Source organism: Sus scrofa, chromosome 4 (assembly GCF_054392235.1).
Source record: "Sus scrofa isolate SSC_HxYL_T2T_F1_AM1 chromosome 4, Sscrofa_HxYL_maternal_Yorkshire_Landrace_v2.0, whole genome shotgun sequence".
NCBI lineage: Eukaryota > Metazoa > Chordata > Mammalia > Artiodactyla > Suidae > Sus > Sus scrofa.
Genome location: NC_139386.1, coordinates 132,216,353 through 132,235,433, shown reverse-complemented (window position 1 = coordinate 132,235,433; position 19,081 = coordinate 132,216,353). Strand labels below are relative to the sequence as shown.

General features: G+C 50.2%; 1 protein-coding gene across 7 annotated transcripts in view; it reads right to left on the bottom strand.

Moving 5' to 3' along the window:
* The window catches only part of LOC146404275 (uncharacterized), a 47,677-nt gene extending 37,957 nt beyond the window's left edge, over positions 1 to 9,720 (bottom strand). For 5 of the 7 annotated variants that reach the window (XM_085024152.1, XM_085024154.1, XM_085024153.1 and 2 more), the window contains exon 1: positions 9,584 to 9,720. In XM_085024152.1, the coding sequence (XP_084880278.1) occupies positions 9,584 to 9,705 (122 nt within the window). In that variant the 5' untranslated portion in view covers positions 9,706 to 9,720. The remainder of the gene's footprint in view (positions 1 to 9,583) is intronic. The other 2 variants (XR_014844879.1, XR_014844877.1) reach the window with 1 other exon arrangement.
* Between the last annotated feature and the right edge of the window lie 9,361 nt (positions 9,721 to 19,081).

Here is a 19,081-nt window from a genome sequence, read left to right as displayed (position 1 = left end):
CTGCCGATCGAAACCAGAGGAGAAACGTACAGGAAGAATGGAGGTATGAGCTTGCACATTTGGTCAAATTCATCTTGTCCCGAGACAAGATGGAAAACAAATCGCTAAAGGCAAGTGCCGTGGAAAAAGAAGTAAGGCTTTCCACTTGAAAACCTGTCCCTCGGCCACGGCTGTTATTTCAAAAGTTTTCAAGACACGCGGATGCAGGACAGAGCTCATATTTCCCCTTAATGACTACAACAAAGCAAGACGTAAATTATTCCAGAACTAAAGGGAATCAGTCCCCTTTGTGCATACTGTTGCCGGCATCATGTTCTGCCCACGGAATACTTAGAAGACATTTTTTAAAGATAGGTTAATTTTTAAAGTAATTAGGGGAGTTAACGAATCCAACTAGGAACCATGAGGTTGCAGGTTTGATCCTTGGCCTCACTCTGTGGGTTAAGGATCTGGTGTTGCCGTGAGCTGTGGTGTAGGTCGAAGATGTGGCTCGGATCCCACATTGCGGTGGCTGTGGTGTAGGCCGGCGGCTACAGCTCCAATTGGACCCCTAGCCTGAGAACCTCCATATGCTTCGGGTACAGCCCTAGAAAAGAAAAAGACAAAAAAATTAAAAATAATTAGGAATTCAACTTTTGTTAGCAAGCACCCCGTGATAGGTATGGAAAATGTGAGGCCCTCCAATATGATTTGGGCATGATACAAATTTCTGGAAATCTCCCCCATCCCACCTCCTTAAAAGGGATGATTAAAGAATTAGGAATGAACCTTATTTTGGAAAAAGAAATCACGGAGTCACGTCATGTTTACAACTTCGGGATTACTGAAAAGGGATCTGATTAGATGTTAACGTCATCAGTAGGGATCAAAACAGGACTGAGCTTAAGTGCCATTGAGACATTCTAAGATACAGTCTAATCTGAGATTGAACAAGCAGCAAAACTTACAGCGTCTATCTCAAAAGATCTTCAAAACAGGACTGAAGCCCTCCTGTCCCTGACAGTTTAGGGATTATATATATTTTTGGAGTCAAGGGCTCAATGATTTTAAGTACCTCGTACACCAGAGCTTTATCATCTGAGTCCTCGCACAACCAGCAGGTGACGGAACTAGCTATATGCTGTTCTGTTAGGGTTTAGTACAAATCTATACATCAAGCAGAAGAGATATTTCTTCAAGATGAGTGTGCATTTCCCTAGGAATCAGGATAGCTTACAAATTCACACGCACCATAACTCTTTTCCATTTCAAAGTACCTTTCTGAGCCTCTTTCCCCAACACCTACCAAAAGAAAAGACTTTGCCTTGGCTAGTACCCCGGGCTGACGGCACCCTCCATTCAAGAAAGGATAAGGCTTAGAGTTCCCTGGTGGCTCAGCCAGTTAAGAATCCAGTGTTGTCACTGCAGCTGTGATGCTGGTTCCATCCCTGGCTCGGGAATGTCTGTGTACTGCGGATGTCGACAGAAAGAAAAAAAGAAAAGAAAAAGAAAGGAAGGAAGGAGGGAAGGAAGGAATGAATGAACGAACCAATGAAGGAAAAAGAAAGATGTTCACGACAGGGATCGGAAGTAGACAGCGCTCCGGGCTCCGTCTTCATAGATACCCCACGAAGACAGAGCAGGACTTCCAGTAAATAATTAGAATCAGCATCAACTGCCATCAGCCTTCCTGCCTCAGTACAACTGCTGAACCTCCACCCTTTCCCAAAGAGGTCCTGGGATGAATCAGGCCCAACCTCAAGCCAGATCAGACGTCCCTGATCTCTGTTCCCTGGCCCCCAATTTGGGTTCCAAACAGAGCTCCAGCCCACACCTCCGGGGTCCACGGGAGAGACCCAGACTTCTGCTTCAAAGTCTGTCCTAAAGGGAACTCAGCTCATCCCGGGGTTGGAGCACACGCATAAAAGCCGGGAAACGAAGGTCCTGGTCGGCGTGTGCATGTGATTCTTCTTCCTCCTGCAGGATCACAGGATCAAACGCCAGGGCCAGTAGCTTCAGAAAGGCGGGGCATCTCGTGACCCCTTCTCCACCAGCGAAAAATAACAGCGAACACTCGTTAAGCATTTACTATGTGCCAGATGCTCTTCTAAATTCTGCACCTGCCTTCACTCAGTCATCAAACACTTTTTAATTGAGTGACCACCATTTGCCAGGCACAGACCTGAGCACAGGGGACGCAGCAACACATTAATGAAACACTTGCCTTCATAGATGGTATAGCTTAGGGAGAGGAGAAAAGCAATATATCAAGATAAATAAACTATATAGTGCCTTAGAAAGTTCTAGGGCCCCTGGTGAAAATGATGCAGGTGTACCGTCAGGCTACTCGGGATGGCTGCCCTCTTGCTCTGGGTACATCCGCTGCCTGACCACTGCCCCCTTCACTTACACCCTGTTCACATGTACATGCCCTGGACCCCAGCTGGTGACGGTTCTTATCAAGTGGCAGTGAGGGGTGTGCTCATCCCTGGTTCCCCTGGTAACTGTCCGCCCCCCATCGTACCCCGGGGGGTGTCGCTCCAGGACCTGCTCTGGACGTGTCAGCTCCCCTATCCGTTAAACCACTGCCGTCTCTGTTGCTGACTCTGAGCTCTTTCCTTGGTCTTGAAGCTGGACAAGCAGGGACCTCGCCGGCCTGCAGGAGCAGCCCGAGGGCAGGGGACAGGGACAGGGAGAGGGAGGGCTAGGGCAGGAGGAAGGGCAATTGCTATTTTTTGTTTGTTTTTTTAGGGCCACACCTGCGGCACATGGAGGTTCCCAGTTTAGGGTTTGAATCAGAGCTATAACTACTGGTCCACACCACAGCCACAGCAATGCTGGATCCTTAACCCCCTGAGCGAGGCCAGAGATCAAACCTGCGTCCTCATGGATACTAGTCAGATTCGTTTTCGCTGAGCCATGCCGGGAACTTGCTATTTTAAATCAAGTGGCTGGGGACCCTGCTGGAAAAGTGGCACATGAGCAGAGGGAAGGGTCAGTGCAGGAGTCCTGGGGCAGGAGTTTACCCAGCATGTTCAAGACAAGCAAGGCTGGAGCAGGTTGACAAGGCGGAATCGTGAGGCGGGGGGTGCTGGCCAGGCGGCTGGGCAGATGATGAAGGGGCCTTGACGTCAGTGTAAGGAACTGGACCTCTACTCCGAGTGAAAAGGAAGCCCGTGAGTGTCTTGATCTAAGTTGTGTTTTCACAGAGTCCCTGCATCGACCGTTGAGAAGAGCCTGCGGAGCGGTAAGGGTATAAGCGTGGAGCCCACTCGGGGCTATTCCAACAGGTCAGGTGGAGCCTGTCTATACTGGGATCCTTGGAAACAGACTCTGCAGTGGGGAGCGGCACGCAGAAGGTGTGTGCTTGGGAAATACACCTGCAGAGACACACAGATTAGGGCCGAGGGAGAAGCCGGCCTGCAGGACGGTGGCAACTGAGGCCCCAGCCATGGGAACGCCCACGGCTGGGGTGGCCCTTCAGAGTTGTCCAAAATCGTATGAAAGTCCTGTACCTGCCCTAACAAGGGGCCACAAGCATAATGGTTGAAAACACAAATTTATTATCTCCCAGTCCCGAGCATCCCAAGTTCAAAGTGTGTCTCACCAGCTAAAGTCAAGGTGTCAGCGGGCCTGCCATCCCTGCGGGGGCTCCAGGGAAGAAGCCAGTTCCCTTGCTTCTGCTGGTGCATTCCTCCACTGACCGACTTCTGTCCCCTCTGTCACTTACAGGGACCTTGTGGTTACCCTGGCCCCGCCTGAGGGGTCCGAGTGGGCTCCCCTTCTACAGGTCGGTTAATTAGCATCCTGAATCCCCTGGCCACGTGGCCCTCATGTATTCAGGGGCTGCCCCTCGGAAGATCAAGTGAGCTTTGAGTGAGGCAGGAGGGACAGAGCCCTGTGCCTTCAGCAGCCACGGTCCCCGGTGGGTGGGGGAGGGCACACCAGTCCCAAAGGGGACCTCTGGGAAGAATGGCACTAAGGAACCACTGCAGAGATGAAGGTGGCCAGGACGAGATGGCCACAGCGAATGTGGCACACAGGACAGGCTGGCGAGGGAAGAGGAGTCAGGGAGAGGCCACGGTGGGCACTGGACACAGGGAGCGAGGCTGATGAGGCGGGGGTGCTGATTCAGTCCCACGGCACCAAATCCTCATAATGCAGCAAAACGGCACGTAGTTGTATTAGCGCATGACGCAGCTGACGCAACGGAGACGCAGGTGTCAAGGGACAAAGCCAGGTTGTGACCTCAGCGGGTCCCACTCGAAACACTCCATCTTTTAATTGTTTTAAAAAAGGGATCATGGAACCAGCCTCTATTCTAAAATATTTGTTTAGGGGCCGAGAAATTGAACTTCCAGCTCATCTTGCAGAATCTCTCACCCTGGGCTTAGAACAGTGACTGGCACGTAGAATGAACGGAAGTGTTTGTGCACAGGAGTTCCCACTGTGCTGCAGTGGATTAGGAATCCCACCGCAGAGGCTCAGGTCGCTGAGGAGATGCAGGTTCAATCCCCAGCCCCGCACCGTAGGTTACAAGGGTCCAGGGTTGCCGAGCTGCAGCACAGGCCACAGATGCAGCTCAGATTCAATTCCTGGCCCAGGAACTTCCATATGCTGTGGTGCAGCCATTTAAAAAAAAAAAGGATTTGGACACGACCGTGTGAAACCCAGTAGCGCTTATGGCTTGCATTTCTCCTTGGCTCTTTAGTATCCTGTCCTTGCCCCAGACTCATCAGTGCCTCCTGCCACTTCGCATCCATGAAGCCGAAACTCTTAATGACGTGGCCAAGGCTCGCGTCTCACTGCGTCTCAGCCCCATGTGGCCGATCCCACCTCGGCGCCTCCGCCCTCCTCGCTCTCCTCCTGCTGCTACAGCGACCTGATGATCAGGCTCCTCCCAGCCCCGCTGGTTCCCCAGCCCGCCTGAGCCCACTGGGCTGGTTCTGCTTCCCGTCCTTGAGAAGGACGGTCCCCCACACTTCTTGTCTCCTCCAACCTCACTGAGTATTTCTGACCTTCAAAGCTTAGGGGAGACCCTATCCCATGAAGTTTCCTGTGTACGTTAGGATTTTATTCGTTGCTTGTAACAGAAATTGACTACATTACTTGAACCCTGTAAGGGTTTACCTTTCTCACCCATCACAAGGTCCAGAGGGAGGCAGTCCAGGACTGCTGTCGCTGCTTAAAGAAATCTGCAAGGACCAGGCTGCTTCTAACATCCTTGTCTGCCATCCGTAGCATCGGGCTTTAGTCCTTGTGGCTGTAGGATGGCTGCTGCACTCCAGGTATTGTGTCTGGGTCCCAGGAAACAAGATAGAGCAAGTGCATATAGAGGACGGATAAACTCCAGGGTCCACTGTATGGCACAGGGAGCAATATTCACTGGCCTATGGTAAACCATAGTGGAAAGAATATTTTTTTAAAAGAATGTTTATCTGATATATACAACTGAATCACTTTGCTATACAGCAGAAATTAACACATTATAGTAACAAATTAAATAACACATTAGTGAAAATGAAAATTAAATAGCACATTAAAATAAAAAATCAATTACGCTTTAATAAAAAATGTTTTAATTTAAAATTTGTTATGGGAGTTCTTGTGGCGCAGCGGAAACGAATCCGACTAGGAGCCATGAGGTTGTGGGTTTGATCCCTGGCCTCTCGCATTGGGTTAAGGATCCAGCGTTGCCATGAGCTGTGGTGTAGGTGAGAAGCTATAGCTCCAATTGGATCCCTAGCCTAGGAACCTCCATACGCTGTGGGTGCGGCCCTAAGAAGCAAAATAAATAAATAAATAAATATTAAAAATCATTGCAATTCTCACTTAAAATTTAAAAAATGAAAAATATAGATATAAAAAAATAAACATTTTTATGAAACAAAGGGCAGAGTTCCCACTGTGGCTCATCAGGTTAAGAACCCAGTGTCGTCTCCGTGAGGATGAGGGTTCGACACCTGGCCTTGCTCAGTGGGTTTAGGATCCAGCATTGCCACAAGCTGCAGCATAAGTCACAGGTGCAGCTCGGATCAGGTGTTGCTGTGGCTGTGCTGCAGGCCGGCAGCTGCAGCTCAATGAGCCCCCTAGCCCGGGAATTTCCACGTGCCATCGGTGGGTGCGGCCATAAAAGGAAAAAAAAAGGAAAGGGTGAGTGCAAAGGGTCAAAGATGCAAATGCCAACTGAATCTATGCTCTTATATCAGGAAAATGATAGCTTCCAGGAAGCCCCTCCCCACAGACTTCCTCTGTCACCTCATTAGCCCGAACTTGCTTGCCTGGCCACCTGTCCCTAGGCACTGCTGTCCTGAACAAAACTGGCATTTGGCTGGAGAGGAAGAGGAAGCGCCTGAAGATGACGGACAATCAGCTGTGTCTGCCACACCTGCAGAACCTACTCCAGCCTGTGTTAACTCTGCCCTCCTCTGAGCGACTTTGAATTATCATAATTTGTGTGTAACCGAAGCATAGAGTCCTTGTCTGTATCCTCCTAGCGGAGGGCCGAGCACATGAGGGGTAGTCCCCTGACTTTTACCACAAACGTAGAGGCAACGTGGCATCGTGGTTCCTAGCCAGGTGGCCTGGCTTTGAAGCCAGCCCTGCCGTTTACCGTCTATGACTTCAGCAACCTCAGCCACGTTCCTTGGCTGCTCTGTTCCTCAATTGCCTCGTGGATAAAATGAAGATGACATGGCAATAATAGTTGATACAGCTGTGATAAGGATCAAGCTCATTTTAATAGAGCCTTCAGACTAGGAAGCCCAATGGAAGTGTCTGTTTGATAAATACGTGGTTGCCACCTGTTAAAATTTTGCCAGGAAATGGGACACACAGTTTGGCGAATTAGAGCATCATCACGGGTAAAGGGACAGAACAGTTGAGGCCAGGACCACAGAGGACAATTGGGACCCATGGTGATCACTGTGCCTGACGCTTCAGTTGGGAGACTGGGCGGTGTGCTGGTCAGCATTCACGCTTAAGGTCAGGCTGCCCAGATGTAGCCACTTACTCCCTCCCACGTATTAAATGTGAATTTAACTTGGGAAAATCACTGAACCTAATTTTGCCTGTGATGTTGTCATTACATTATTGGAAGAACAAAATAAAATTCCAAATTGTCTCTTTAAAAATCGACTCCATTAGGTTGTGATGACGGTTGTACAACTGTAAATATAATGAAATCCATTGAATTATTTTTTAAAAAATCAAATAAAAATTGACCTCATACTAAGGTGACTCTGTGTAACAAACTCTCCCTCGATTAGAATGGAGAAAACTAGGTCAAAATCACTAATATCTATTTGTAGGATGAAAGCACAAAATGTGGAAAACATTTTTGTGAAGTCTTTCGAATAGTTTTAGGTAAAATACACAAAATTAGCATCAACATAATGTAATAAACCAAAGGAGACTAATGACATGACAAGAGCTATAGTTTGAAAGAGTGGTTTGTCACAAGCCTACAAGTCTTTGGATATATGTCAAACTAATTCCCAAAATAGGCTGCATATTGAGGAATGCCAGATTTTATCCCTTGCTTTGAAAATAAGAGAATGCTATGCATTTAGCAAGTAAGCCTTTGAAAACGCTCAGAAGAAATCATCTCAAAATTTTAAATTCAGTAAAATGTATTTGAACTATCACAGAAATTCAAGTTTTTACTAACATCTACCCCTATTTGTACAAGGTATTATACGGCAGCTCACTCACACCCAACTCTCCTATAAGACATAGAACACACACTCCCAAGAAAGCAGAGGCTAAGTATCTTAGCCTATAGAACACGATAGGGATTGAGACACAGTTTTCCAACCTTAAACCTGTGTTTTGTTACATATAAACACATAAAAAACTTCCGGTATTATAAAATCCAAGTCAGAACAGTCTGAATTAACGTGCATTTCCCGTGTTCGCGACCTAAAATCGTCCGCTTACACAAGCATTGTTGCCAACAGAGAGCGATGACCTGGACAGAAGATCAGAACCCTTCAGCCTCATGCTCCCCTTGCCCCTAACCCTGTGAGAAACTCGGGAGGCCAGACATTTATGTGTGAGGTGCTGTGTCCAGGGACACTTTGCAACTCGGGCTTTGGCCTCAAATGCGCCTGTGCTGCACGGTTAGGAGAGTGACGCCGAGCCGGGGGAAGGGGCCTGGAGTCTAGAAATAAAACGGGTCCCACAGCTCATTTGACCCTCGTAGTCCAGGCACCACCCGAGTCTCCGTCCGCTCATCCCAGCGGATGAGGAGGCAACACCGAGCCAAAGGCAGTCGAGAAGGCGAGCCAAGGAGAGGAGGGCGCGTGAGCCCGCGCGTGTACCAATGCCCAGGGCAGAGCCGCCTGCACCTGCGCAGCCAGCCCCAGCCCTCGGATGAGCTCAGCCCTGCGCTTCTGACTTACCTGGGCAGATGGGAAGAACCAGGGAGACTGATGCGAAGGACCCAGGACTCTTCCTTCCGCCTCCCCCTCGGAAAGAAAACCATCCCCAAAGACGGAAGTCTCGTTTAAGCCCCGCCTCCAATGCCAAGCATCTCCCTGCAGGTGGATCTTCTTCCGAAACATCCCCTCCCCTGGGACTCCTCTCAGAGCTGGAGGGGGCGAGTGCCAGGAGCTTCCTCGCCCTACAAGCCAACATATTTCGTTTTATATATATATATATATATATATATTTTTTTTTGTCTTTTTTTGCCATTTCTTGGGCCGCTCCTGCGGCATATGGAGGTTCCCAGGCCAGGGGTCGAATCGGAGCTGTAGCCACCAGCCTACACCAGAGCCACAGCAACGCGGGATCCGAGCCGTGTCTGCAACCTACACCACAGCTCACGGCAACGCCGGATCGTTAACCCACTGAGCAAGGGCAGGGACCGAACATGCAACCTCATGGTTCCTAGTCGGATTCGTTAACCACTGCGCCACGACGGGAACTCCTCGTTTTATATTTTTGATGAACGATTTTAGAACTTAATAGCTTTCTATACCATAAAGTAATAAACGCTGGGGATTTGGGAAGAGCCTAGGAAACCCACCTCCTTCTTGCGGACGCCGCCCGCCCTCCGCCACTGCCCGCTCACGTCGCCCTCACAAGCAGACAGGGTCCGTGTTCCTGAATGAATTTACAAGGCAACAGCTAGAGGGTCGAGTGTGGGTTCCACCTCCTTCACCTTCACAACAGGAGGAGATTATTTCCAGGAAGAGATTTTGAAGCTGTGAATACTAAGAGAGCCTCTGTGAAACAGAAAAGGCTCCCAGTATTTAGGAACGGAGGCAGTGGACCAGAGCAGGTCTTAATTACGTAGAAGTGATCGGCTACCGTAAAACTCAGACTGGAAAATTGCCTGGGAGCTGAAGTAAAGAATTCGGAAGAGTTTAGAATCGGCAGAGTCCAACGTGACCATCTTATTGGATGGGGCCCTGCGTTTCATTCAACCCACTCCAACAGATACTTACTCAGCATCTATTCTGTGCTAGGAACTCAAGCACAAAAATTCTTTTTTAATGTTCAGAAAGGTCCCAGCCTCGTGTACGATAGTAATTCTAGACTTTAGGAAAGTACCTAATGAGGTAAAATTAACCGCAAGCATAATAAAAACTGTAACTATTACCTTTTAATCATGACAACATGACCTTCTGTCAGTAGCCGGCTGGCAGCTGCGATGAGCCTCCGAGTGGACCTCAGATAACCGTATCGTGGAAGACACCACGTCTGCCTCAGGAGAGGTGACATGTGACAGAACCACCCAGCTAGGTCACTCCCAGTTCCTGAGCAATGGAAACTGAGATAATAAATGCTGGTTGTTTTGAGCCGCTAAATTGTGGGTTTGCAGCATGGATAACGGATACGCTCACTGGGTGTACTGAGTGTGTCCCCTCATCCAGGGCTTGGTTGGTGCTCTAACATGCTGGGAGAGCCAGGCGCCCTCCCCTGGCGAATAGATTAATTCCATGAAAATTAATCACGACTCTCTAGTCTTAGGTAGGATCAGAGGGGATGGTGGCTATAAACACATCTCTCTTTCTTTCTACTTAAAGTATAGTTGATTTACAGTGTTCTGTACAGCAAAGTGAACCAGTCACATATATATATACATACATTGAGTCACCATAATTTCCAAATCCCAAATCTGGACATATTTTAAATAGAAGCTGTTTTTAAAAATTCGGAACTCAGGAAGGACCATCGTCACAGGGAAATGGGCTGACCTGGTGACCAGCATTCCTAGGGACATGTCATTCATGCCCAGATATCCCATGAGTGTCCCTATGTGCCGGACAAGGCACTGGGCCCATGGAGGGGACAGACAGAGTCCCTGCTCTAACTTCAGAGCTGCTGCCCATCCCCCCAGGGCTCCCTCAGCTTCTCCCCATGACAGCACCCAACCAGTCCCCCTCAAGGCGTGGGGAGTGTGTTGGGGGGCATCCTGAGCTCTCCCTTTGCCTCCTGGAGGGGGGCTCCTGCTGACAGGGGCTGTCCCCTTCTGCTGTGTCAAATAACTGGAGAAGATTTGACGTCCGTCCTGGGAACTTCCATTTGCAGTGGGTGCAGCCATGAGAAGAAAACTGGAGGAGTTCCCATCGTGGCTCAGTGGTTAATAAATCTGACTACGAACCATGAGGTTGTGGGTTCAATCCCTGGCCTCACTCAGTGGGTTAAGGATCCAGTGTTGCCATGAGCTGTGGTGTAGGTCACAGAAGCAGCTTGGATCTGGTGTGGCTGTGGCTGTGGCTGTGGTATAGGCCGGCAGCTACAGCTCCAATTAGACCCCTAGCCTGGGAACCTCCATATACCGAGGGTGCGGCCCTAGAAAAGACAAAAAGGCAAAAAATAAATAAAAGAAAGAAAGAAAACTGGAAAAAAATAACTAGAGAAGAACTTGAACTAGGCAGATTTTTTTTTTCAAAGACTCAAGGAGCTTGGGGTTCAACAGCTGCTTTTTTATTCTGTATCAAAAACAATGCTTTGGGTCCCCAAACCCCTCCTTCACAGACTTACTATTTCTGAGGCCAAAGCTGCAGAGAGTCCTGGGCTGGACTTTGAGGACCCGGGACTGTAGGTGGCAGTGCTCCCTGCGCCAGAGTGAGTTGTGGGTGCAGCTGTGCGGGACACACGCGAAAGGAGCTGAGACCCAGCCGGAGGCCCGAGCTGCGCGCCGGGCCAGCCCGTGACAGGCCGGACGTCGGAGGAGGATTTGGTCAGTGGATGGTGGGAGGTTGGCCCCAAATCCCCACAGTGCAGAGGGGGTGGCAGGCTGCGGGGAGACCTTCTGAAGCCATGGGCAGTGTCCCCAGAGGTGGGGCATGGACCAGGGTCCACCACTGGCCCGAGAATTCTGCAGGGCAGAAGGGTGACCAAAGCTGCCTGTCGCAACAGTGCCGTCTGGGAAGTGAGTTCAGTCCCCTGGCACCAGGGCACAGGGTGTGTTTACCCGGAGACAAAATGTAGCCTGAGAGGTGTATCTGAGCCGACCTGGAAATGCCTTAAAGTGACTCTGCCCCGAAGGGCCATTCGTCAAGGAATCCCGACAGAGAGGGTTGCACTCCGAAGACCAGGGGCTGAAAGGGGAGCTTCACGCGATCCCCTGTGGGCAGAGCATGGAAACTGGGGAAGTGCCGTGAGAGACTCTGGAACTGGGCCCCAAAGTCTCAGAGCAGCTCCTATAAGGGACACCTGCCCATCCCTGGGCGCCCCGACCGCTGAGCTGTAGGAGAGGGAGCACCGTGTTTCTAGGGGGTGACATCACGGGTGAGGCTTAGAGCAGCGGATCAGCGGAGGCCCGCAGGGATGTGAGGCTGAGCTGACTCCATCCTTGCCGGCCCCTGCGGCCTCGCCAGTCCGGGTCTGCTTAGAGGGCTGCCAGCATCAGCACCACCCGAGGGCTGTGCGGCGGTTCCGCTCCGGACCGTCTGGGTCAGAGCACGTTTCACAAGCTCTGCAGGTGGTTCTTGCACGTTAAGGTTTGAGCAGCTCCGTGCTTGAGTCTGACACACCTGATCCAGCTGTGGCCTAGAAGGGCCCAGGGGAGGGATTAGCTCCTTCTGGACATTCTTCTCCTTTAGGGCTATAGGGGCCGCTGCCCGGGCCTCCGAGTAAAGGAAAACAGAAGTCGGGTGTCATCACAGGTGAGCCTCTGGGCACATGATCAGTCAGCAGGCCGCTGGATGGACGTGGAGAGCCAGGTCCACTCTGTTCCCTTTGGGGAGGGCGGCCTGGCTGAAGGGAATGGAAGCCGTTTTCCTGTCTGGACAGACGAGATGACTGGTTGAAGGGAGTAAGACGAGACAAAGCCCCAAATATCTCCCCATCGGTGTTGCTTACTTCATGCCTGACAGCCCCCATAGCTCCCTCCAGCAACCAGTTCCACTGCGATTTGTTAGGTAAGAACCAGACGCCAGGCAGGCCTGCCTAAATATCCCTTCCAGGTTCCACAGCCTCCCCATCAGCCTTATCACGCTTTAATTTTCATTCTTGTAACCACCCGTCAATAAGGAAGCCTTTCTTTCTTTATAGCCCTTGAGGCTTTGCCCCAACTTGCACAGCTAGTCCGAGACTGCGTTGGGATTTAATCTGGATTTTCTGAATCGTCTGTCTCTCCAGAAAAGGTGGGCTCTCCAAGGAAGGGGCTTCTTTCTTCTTTCTTAGACATCAGAGCCTGGCAGGCCCTGAAGTGTTGTCAAGTGTTGGGTTTCCTAATCGTGTGAGCAGGGGACTTTGAAATGCAGGGCGCGGGCCCTTTGCAGTGACAACCTCCTTCCCAGTTCTCTCCAGCCCATCTCCTGGGAAATTGCAAACAAAGCCAGGAGCTCGCAGAAAGCAGGCGGGGCCCCTTGAATTGACTTATCTGGGGCAGTGTGTGATGAAGCCCTGATTTCCTTTGTGGCTCAGCAGAGGGGGCGGGGGGAAGCCCTGGGGGGGAAAGCCTAGCCCTGGCTTTTCTGCTTCCTCACCCTGCGGAGTGTCACCTTTACAGCTGCGGGGCTATAAAACACCACCATCTGGTCATCGATTCTCGGATGAATGCACAGCACACTAAATAGATTGCTGGCAGGAGTCTTCAATTTTAAAGCAAGAGCGATGTGGGAGGAATGAGCCAGCTCGCCCGGGTGCTCCCTCTGTGCACCTGTCTGCCCACGTGCCTCCCGCTGCCCGCCTCCTGGACTCCAGAGGAGGCGGGGATGCAGAGGGAGGCGCCCAGCCTCTTCCATCGTCTGGTTTTCAACCTGCCCTCTCCCTTTCAGGCGCACAGCCTGAACACAGATGTTGTTTTTCAAAATCCAAGGAAATAACGCTGACACAGAGCCGCCTCGTTGATGTAGAAGGTGCCTCTCTCCTGGACACTGCTTACAAATTAGGCCAGCTGGCTCCCAGGCAGCAACGTCCTGGGTTGTTTATGCAAACCTTCTCCACCCAAGGGGAAATCAGACAACAAGCCTTGTTAAAGCATCGCCACTGGGCCCGGGAAGGACCTGCCAGAACCCACAGCCTTTTCCCCTGACGGGGGCCTTACAGTCTTTCACTGGGCTTCCAGTTCTGTCTTTGCTTTTGTTTTGTTTGTTTGTTTGTTTGTTTGTTTGAAAGGACACCATAGGGAGACCAGCATCTGGGTCAAGGACCCCATGAGAAGGAGTAGCAGTCCTGCCACTGGTCGTAACATTCTGCCTTTAAGTGCTGGATGAGCCAGTGCAGCTCTGGGAGCAGCAGGGTCCATGGGTGAAGAAGTCCAGGCAGGTCAGCTGTTTGGTCCAGGTCCCAGAGCCGGGAAGTCCTGGAACAGGGATAAAAACGTAGGTCTCTCACACCTACCCTGAGTGATAACCACTCTCCGCACAGCCTCTCTAGTAATAGGCAAAGAACCACGTGCTGGAAGAGCTCTGAGTGATCACGGGTCTACGTCTCTCATTTTACACTTGCAGAAACTAAAATCCAGAGGAGAGTTTCGTAGCCGAGGTCACCCGATTAGCCGATAACAGAATCGGCCGGAGAGACCAGAGTCCTGCTAGTTCCACTCTTTCAAAAAAGGTAACTTGTAAGTAAAATAGTCACTAATAGACGTAATAGAAGGAAATATGTTTCAGTTGTTTTGGAAGCACGGAACAGGAAGCCTCAGATGGAGAAATTTTGTATCTTTGGTTCTATCTTGCACTCCATGGTATTTGCTAGGAGACTGTGTTAGCAGATTTTGTTTTGAGAAGAAAATCATTCATCGGCCACAGATACTGTAGCTATAAAATTACAAAGTTATTTTCCTTTGGTGTCTGTGTGCAGCATCCTACTAAAGATGTATTTTTAGGTCGGTTAGATTAGCTTTTAAAAGATAGTTTCTTGTAAGGTTAGACAACTTTATCCTTGGTTCTGAGACTGAGTTATTACAGCATCCAACACGAGAGGGCGCACCCCGAGAAGCTGGCTGTGTCGACTGCCAGCCCTGAGCAGCTAGAGGCGGGCATCCAGAAGAAAGGAGAGAGGAAACAGTAACTGCCATGGGGCAGACATCACAAGAAAAGTCGAGTGTGTGTGTGTGTGTGTGTGTGGGGGGGGGGGGGGTGTGTGTGTGTGGGTGGTTTCAGTTTTTGCTATTGTTTCAGTATAGCCTTGGTCTAGAATGGGATTGATTTTTCACGTAGATACCATTCAGTGCTTACAACCCTCGGGAGTTCCCGTCATGGCGCAGTGGTTAACGAATCCGACTAGGAACCATGAGGTTGCGGGTTCGGTCCCTGCCCTTGCTCAGTGGGTTAACGATCCGGCGTTGCCGTGAGCTGTGGTGTAGGTCGCAGACGCGGCTCGGATCCCGCGTTGCTGTGGCTCTGGCGTAGGCCGGGGGTTGCAGCTCCGATTCGACCCCTAGCCTGGGAACCTCCATATGCTGCGGGAGCGGCCCAAAGAAATAGCACAAAAAAACAAAACAAAAAAAAAAAAAAACCTGAAAAGTAGGTGTTATTATCTCCACTTTACAGGTGGAGAAACTGAGTTTCAGCGAAAGTGAGTGAGATGTCCGAAGTCATAAGTGCAAAGTGTTTTTCTTTTTTTCTTTTTCTTTTTTGTCTTTTTGCCATTTCTAGGGCTGCTCCTGCGGCATATGGAGGTTCCCAGGCTAGGGGTCGAATCGGAGCTGCAGCTGCCAGCCTACACCAGAGCCACAGCAACGCGGGATACGAGCCACGTCTGCAACCTACACCACAGCTCACAGCAACGCCGGATCGTTAACCCACTGAGCAAGGCCAGGGATCGAACCCGCAACCCCATGGTTCCCAGTTGGACTCGTTAACCACTGCGACACGATGGGAACTCCCAAAGTGTTTTTCTATTAACATCCTTGCAACAGCATTCCCACTGCACTAGAGCGTTTCCTGCTGAAGACTAATGATGATCTATTGTCTAATTAAATGCGTTTCATGTGCAGGGTTCCTTAGAGACTGGTTAGCTAAATCTTTGTTTTTCCACAATCTTGCCCTTCCACTCCAGCCAGTCCAATGTTTTCTTCTGTCCCATGCACACATCTTTTTGGACGCCCTAGGGACTTAATTCCAGCCTCTCCTACTGGAAACATCCTCCTTCGCTTTCTCCACCTCTGAGGCCACAGTGCCTTCGCTCCCCAGGGTCTCTGGGCCCTGGATCGCTCCTCTGATCCTGACTGTTGGGGCTTGTTGAGGCTTAGAAGGTGCTCAGCAAATACTGGTTCACAGTCATTCTCAAACCCTACCTGGCACAGTGCTGCTTGCTGAACTTGCAGGGGCTCCGCCCCGACCTTAGACACTGCGGTTCTCAAGGTCTGAGATAATGTCCTCGCCTATTTAACAAGCATCCCAGGTGACTCTGATGCATGTAGTCTGTGAATACCACTTTGCCAAAATACATCTTACTCCATTCTTCCGGATGGATTCACACTCATACATTCAACATCTGATGTGATTTGCCATTTGTTGCTATTACTTTAGATACTGTCTCAGGTTATCGAATTTCTTTTTTTTTAGGGTTGCACCTGTAGCACATGGACGTTCCCGGGCTAGGGGTCAAATCGGAGCTGCAGCTGCCATCCTACCCCACAGCCACAGCAACGCTGGATCCTTAACCCACTGAGTGAGGCCTGGGATGGAACCCACATCCTCGCAGAGACGACATTGGGTTCTTAACCCAGTGAGTCGCAACGGGGAGCTCCGTGGTTGTCGAATTTCTGTACCTTCTGTTTCTCCAAGAGTACAAGTTCTATTCCCCCCTTTCGTAGTCATTAGGTCCCTGTTGGGTTAGCAGCTTCCTAGCATTCTGTCTGCCCCAAACTCACCTTCCTTCTTCCACCCCTGACCTGTGCAGCTCCCACTCCCCTTCATGACTCCTCGTGAGCTGAGGGCCAGTCCAGGTGAGGCGCTCCTGCCACACGTACCCATGGCAGCCCACACCTCTCCTGCCAGAGCACGAGACAGGGGACACACAGCCTTCTGTCTCATGCACACGTCATCCTGTATTTCCTTATGGCTTTATTCCAACCTCACCTACTGGATACTGGCTGTACCCTTTGTGAGGGCAGGAACTTTGGTTTTCTTGTTTGTTATGTCTTAGCACCAGGCAGAGAGACTTATGCATACTAGGCTCTTATTACTATTAAGTTATGATTGTTTGTAGAATCAGTGAATAAATAAACTGAAAAAAAAAAGACTAAGAAGAAAGAAACAGGAGAAGAAATCTTTTTAACAAACACCTTAATTCGGAGTTCCCACCGTGGCTCAGCAGTTAACGAATCTGACTAGCATCCATGAGGACACAGGTTCAATCCCTGGCCTTGCTCAGTGGGTTAAGGATCCAGCGTTGCTGTGAGCTGTGGTGTAGGTGGCAGACGCAGCTTGGATCCTGTGTTGCTGTGGCTGTGGTGTAGGCCGGCAGCTATAGCTCTGATTTGACCCCAAGCCTGGGAACCTCCATATGCTGTGGTTGTGGCCCTAGAAAGCAAAGCAAAAAAACAAAAACAAACAAACAAACAAAAAACCCTTAATTCATAACGGGCTAGGAAGTATGGAGACAATGACCTTGAGGCCAAATGGGGCGCCCAGAGGATGGCCAAGCCGGCCGTGAATCCCTTGTCACAGCACCAGCTTCATTCTCCCTGTGGATCCAAGTCAGTTCAACCCAATACATATGTAGTAGGTGCCTTCGATGTGACAGGCACTCTGCGAGACACGGGGGAAGCAAAAATGTGTAAGTCGCAGCCCCTGAATTTGCAGGTGTGATATTTCAAGTGAAACCATCTTGTGATCTATATGTCAGTATGTTTAACTATTAATAGGGAACAAGAAATGACACTATTCCACTCTCAGGAGAGTTGAGTGACTCTGAGTCTTATCATTGTCACATAGTGTAAGAGGCGTCTTAGAAGCGATGAGGTGTAACAGAGGGAAAAGCCAAACTTGGGCGAAGTCCAGGGAACCCAGGTTGGAGAGCCTTGGCTGCATGTATAAGGTAGGTCTGACGATAATAATGACACTGCTGGCATGTACCAGCAATGGTTAACACTTCTGAGCACTGCGCCAGGCTCTCTGCTAAGCTCTTTTCATGCATTAACTTATTTAATTATCTAAGTACTTTCATCATTCACATTTTGCTACTTGAAAAAACTGGCTCAGAGAGGTTAATTTGCCTAAAGTGATACTTGATAACAAGTGGTACACCCAGAATTTCATCATGGCTGATGAATAACTGAGATACTGTAGGTACAAGACCTCGGTGGTTCCTGGAAGACAAAAACCCGATCACAAAAGGCCTCGAATATTCTTATTACACTCAGAAGTCTGGGCCCAGATATGGAAACAACATAAACGTCCATGACAGATGACAGATGAATGGACACAGAAGATATCACACATGCAATGGAATACTACTTGGTCAGAAAAAAGAATGAAATAATGCCATTTGCAGCAACATGAACGGACCTAGAGATTCTCACACTAAGTAAAGTAAGTCAGAGAGAGAAAGACAAATATTATATAATATCACTTATATGTGGAAGATAAAATATGACAGGAATTCCCACCAGGGTGCAGTGGCTTAGGAATCTGACTGTAGGGGCTTGCATCACTGCAGAGGCACGGGTTCAATCCCTGGTCCAGAGCAGTGGATTAAATATCCCATCATTGCCACAGCTGTGGTGTAGGTCAAAGGTGTGACTCAGATTCAGTCCTCAGTTTGGGAACTTGCATATGCTGTGGGTGCAGCCATAATATAATACGACACAAACAAACTTATCTGTGAGACACAAACAGTCTCACAGATGCAGAGAAGAGACTTGCCAAGGGGGAGGGAGGGCGGAGGAGGGGTGGATTGGGAGTTTGAGATTAGCAGATGCAAACTACTAAATATAGGATGGAAAAACGAGGCCCTCCTGGGTAGCACAGGGAACTATATTCAATATCCCGTGATAAACCGCAATGGAAATGGAAAAAAAATACGAAAAAGAATCTGTATGTGTATGTATGTGTGAATACACGGTGTCACTCTGCTGGACAGAGAAATGAACACGACACTGTAAATCCACTATACTTCAATAAAGTATTTTTTCAGGGGAAGGAAAAAAAGGGCGTCAGGATTTTACTGCCCCTGGAGTGAGTCACTATGTGGGCAGTTCAGCAGGTAGGGGAGGAGGCCTGGGTTCCAGAGTCCACAGCCGCAACTGGAGGCAGGAAAGGAGCCCATCCGCCTCGGATGCTGCGGCTCCTCCTGCGCTCCGCCCCCAGACTCAGGAGCCACCCCCTCAAGCCCATCCTTGGGGAGCCCCAGCATCTTAGGGCCACCCCGTCGGGGGTCCCAATCCGGAGCAGGCCTCTCCCTAGCGCGCGTCACCAAGCGCCTGCCTCTGCCTCCGCCATCTGGGTCTCGGCCTTACCCACCTGCCACACAGGTGACACCTCGGCAGTGCCCCCGGTGGGGAGGGCGGGGGCCGGAGGCCGAGCCCCGGAGGTCAGCGCGGGATAAGCCTTTCAGGCTCTGCCGCCTCCGCCCGCCTGCCCTCGAGCTGGGCGGGGACCTAACCTTGGAAGAGGCTGGAGCGCTTCCCTCCCCGGCGGAAGGAGCCATTCTTGGCCACCCCTCACGTCCCTGCTGGTCCCTCCAGGAGGCG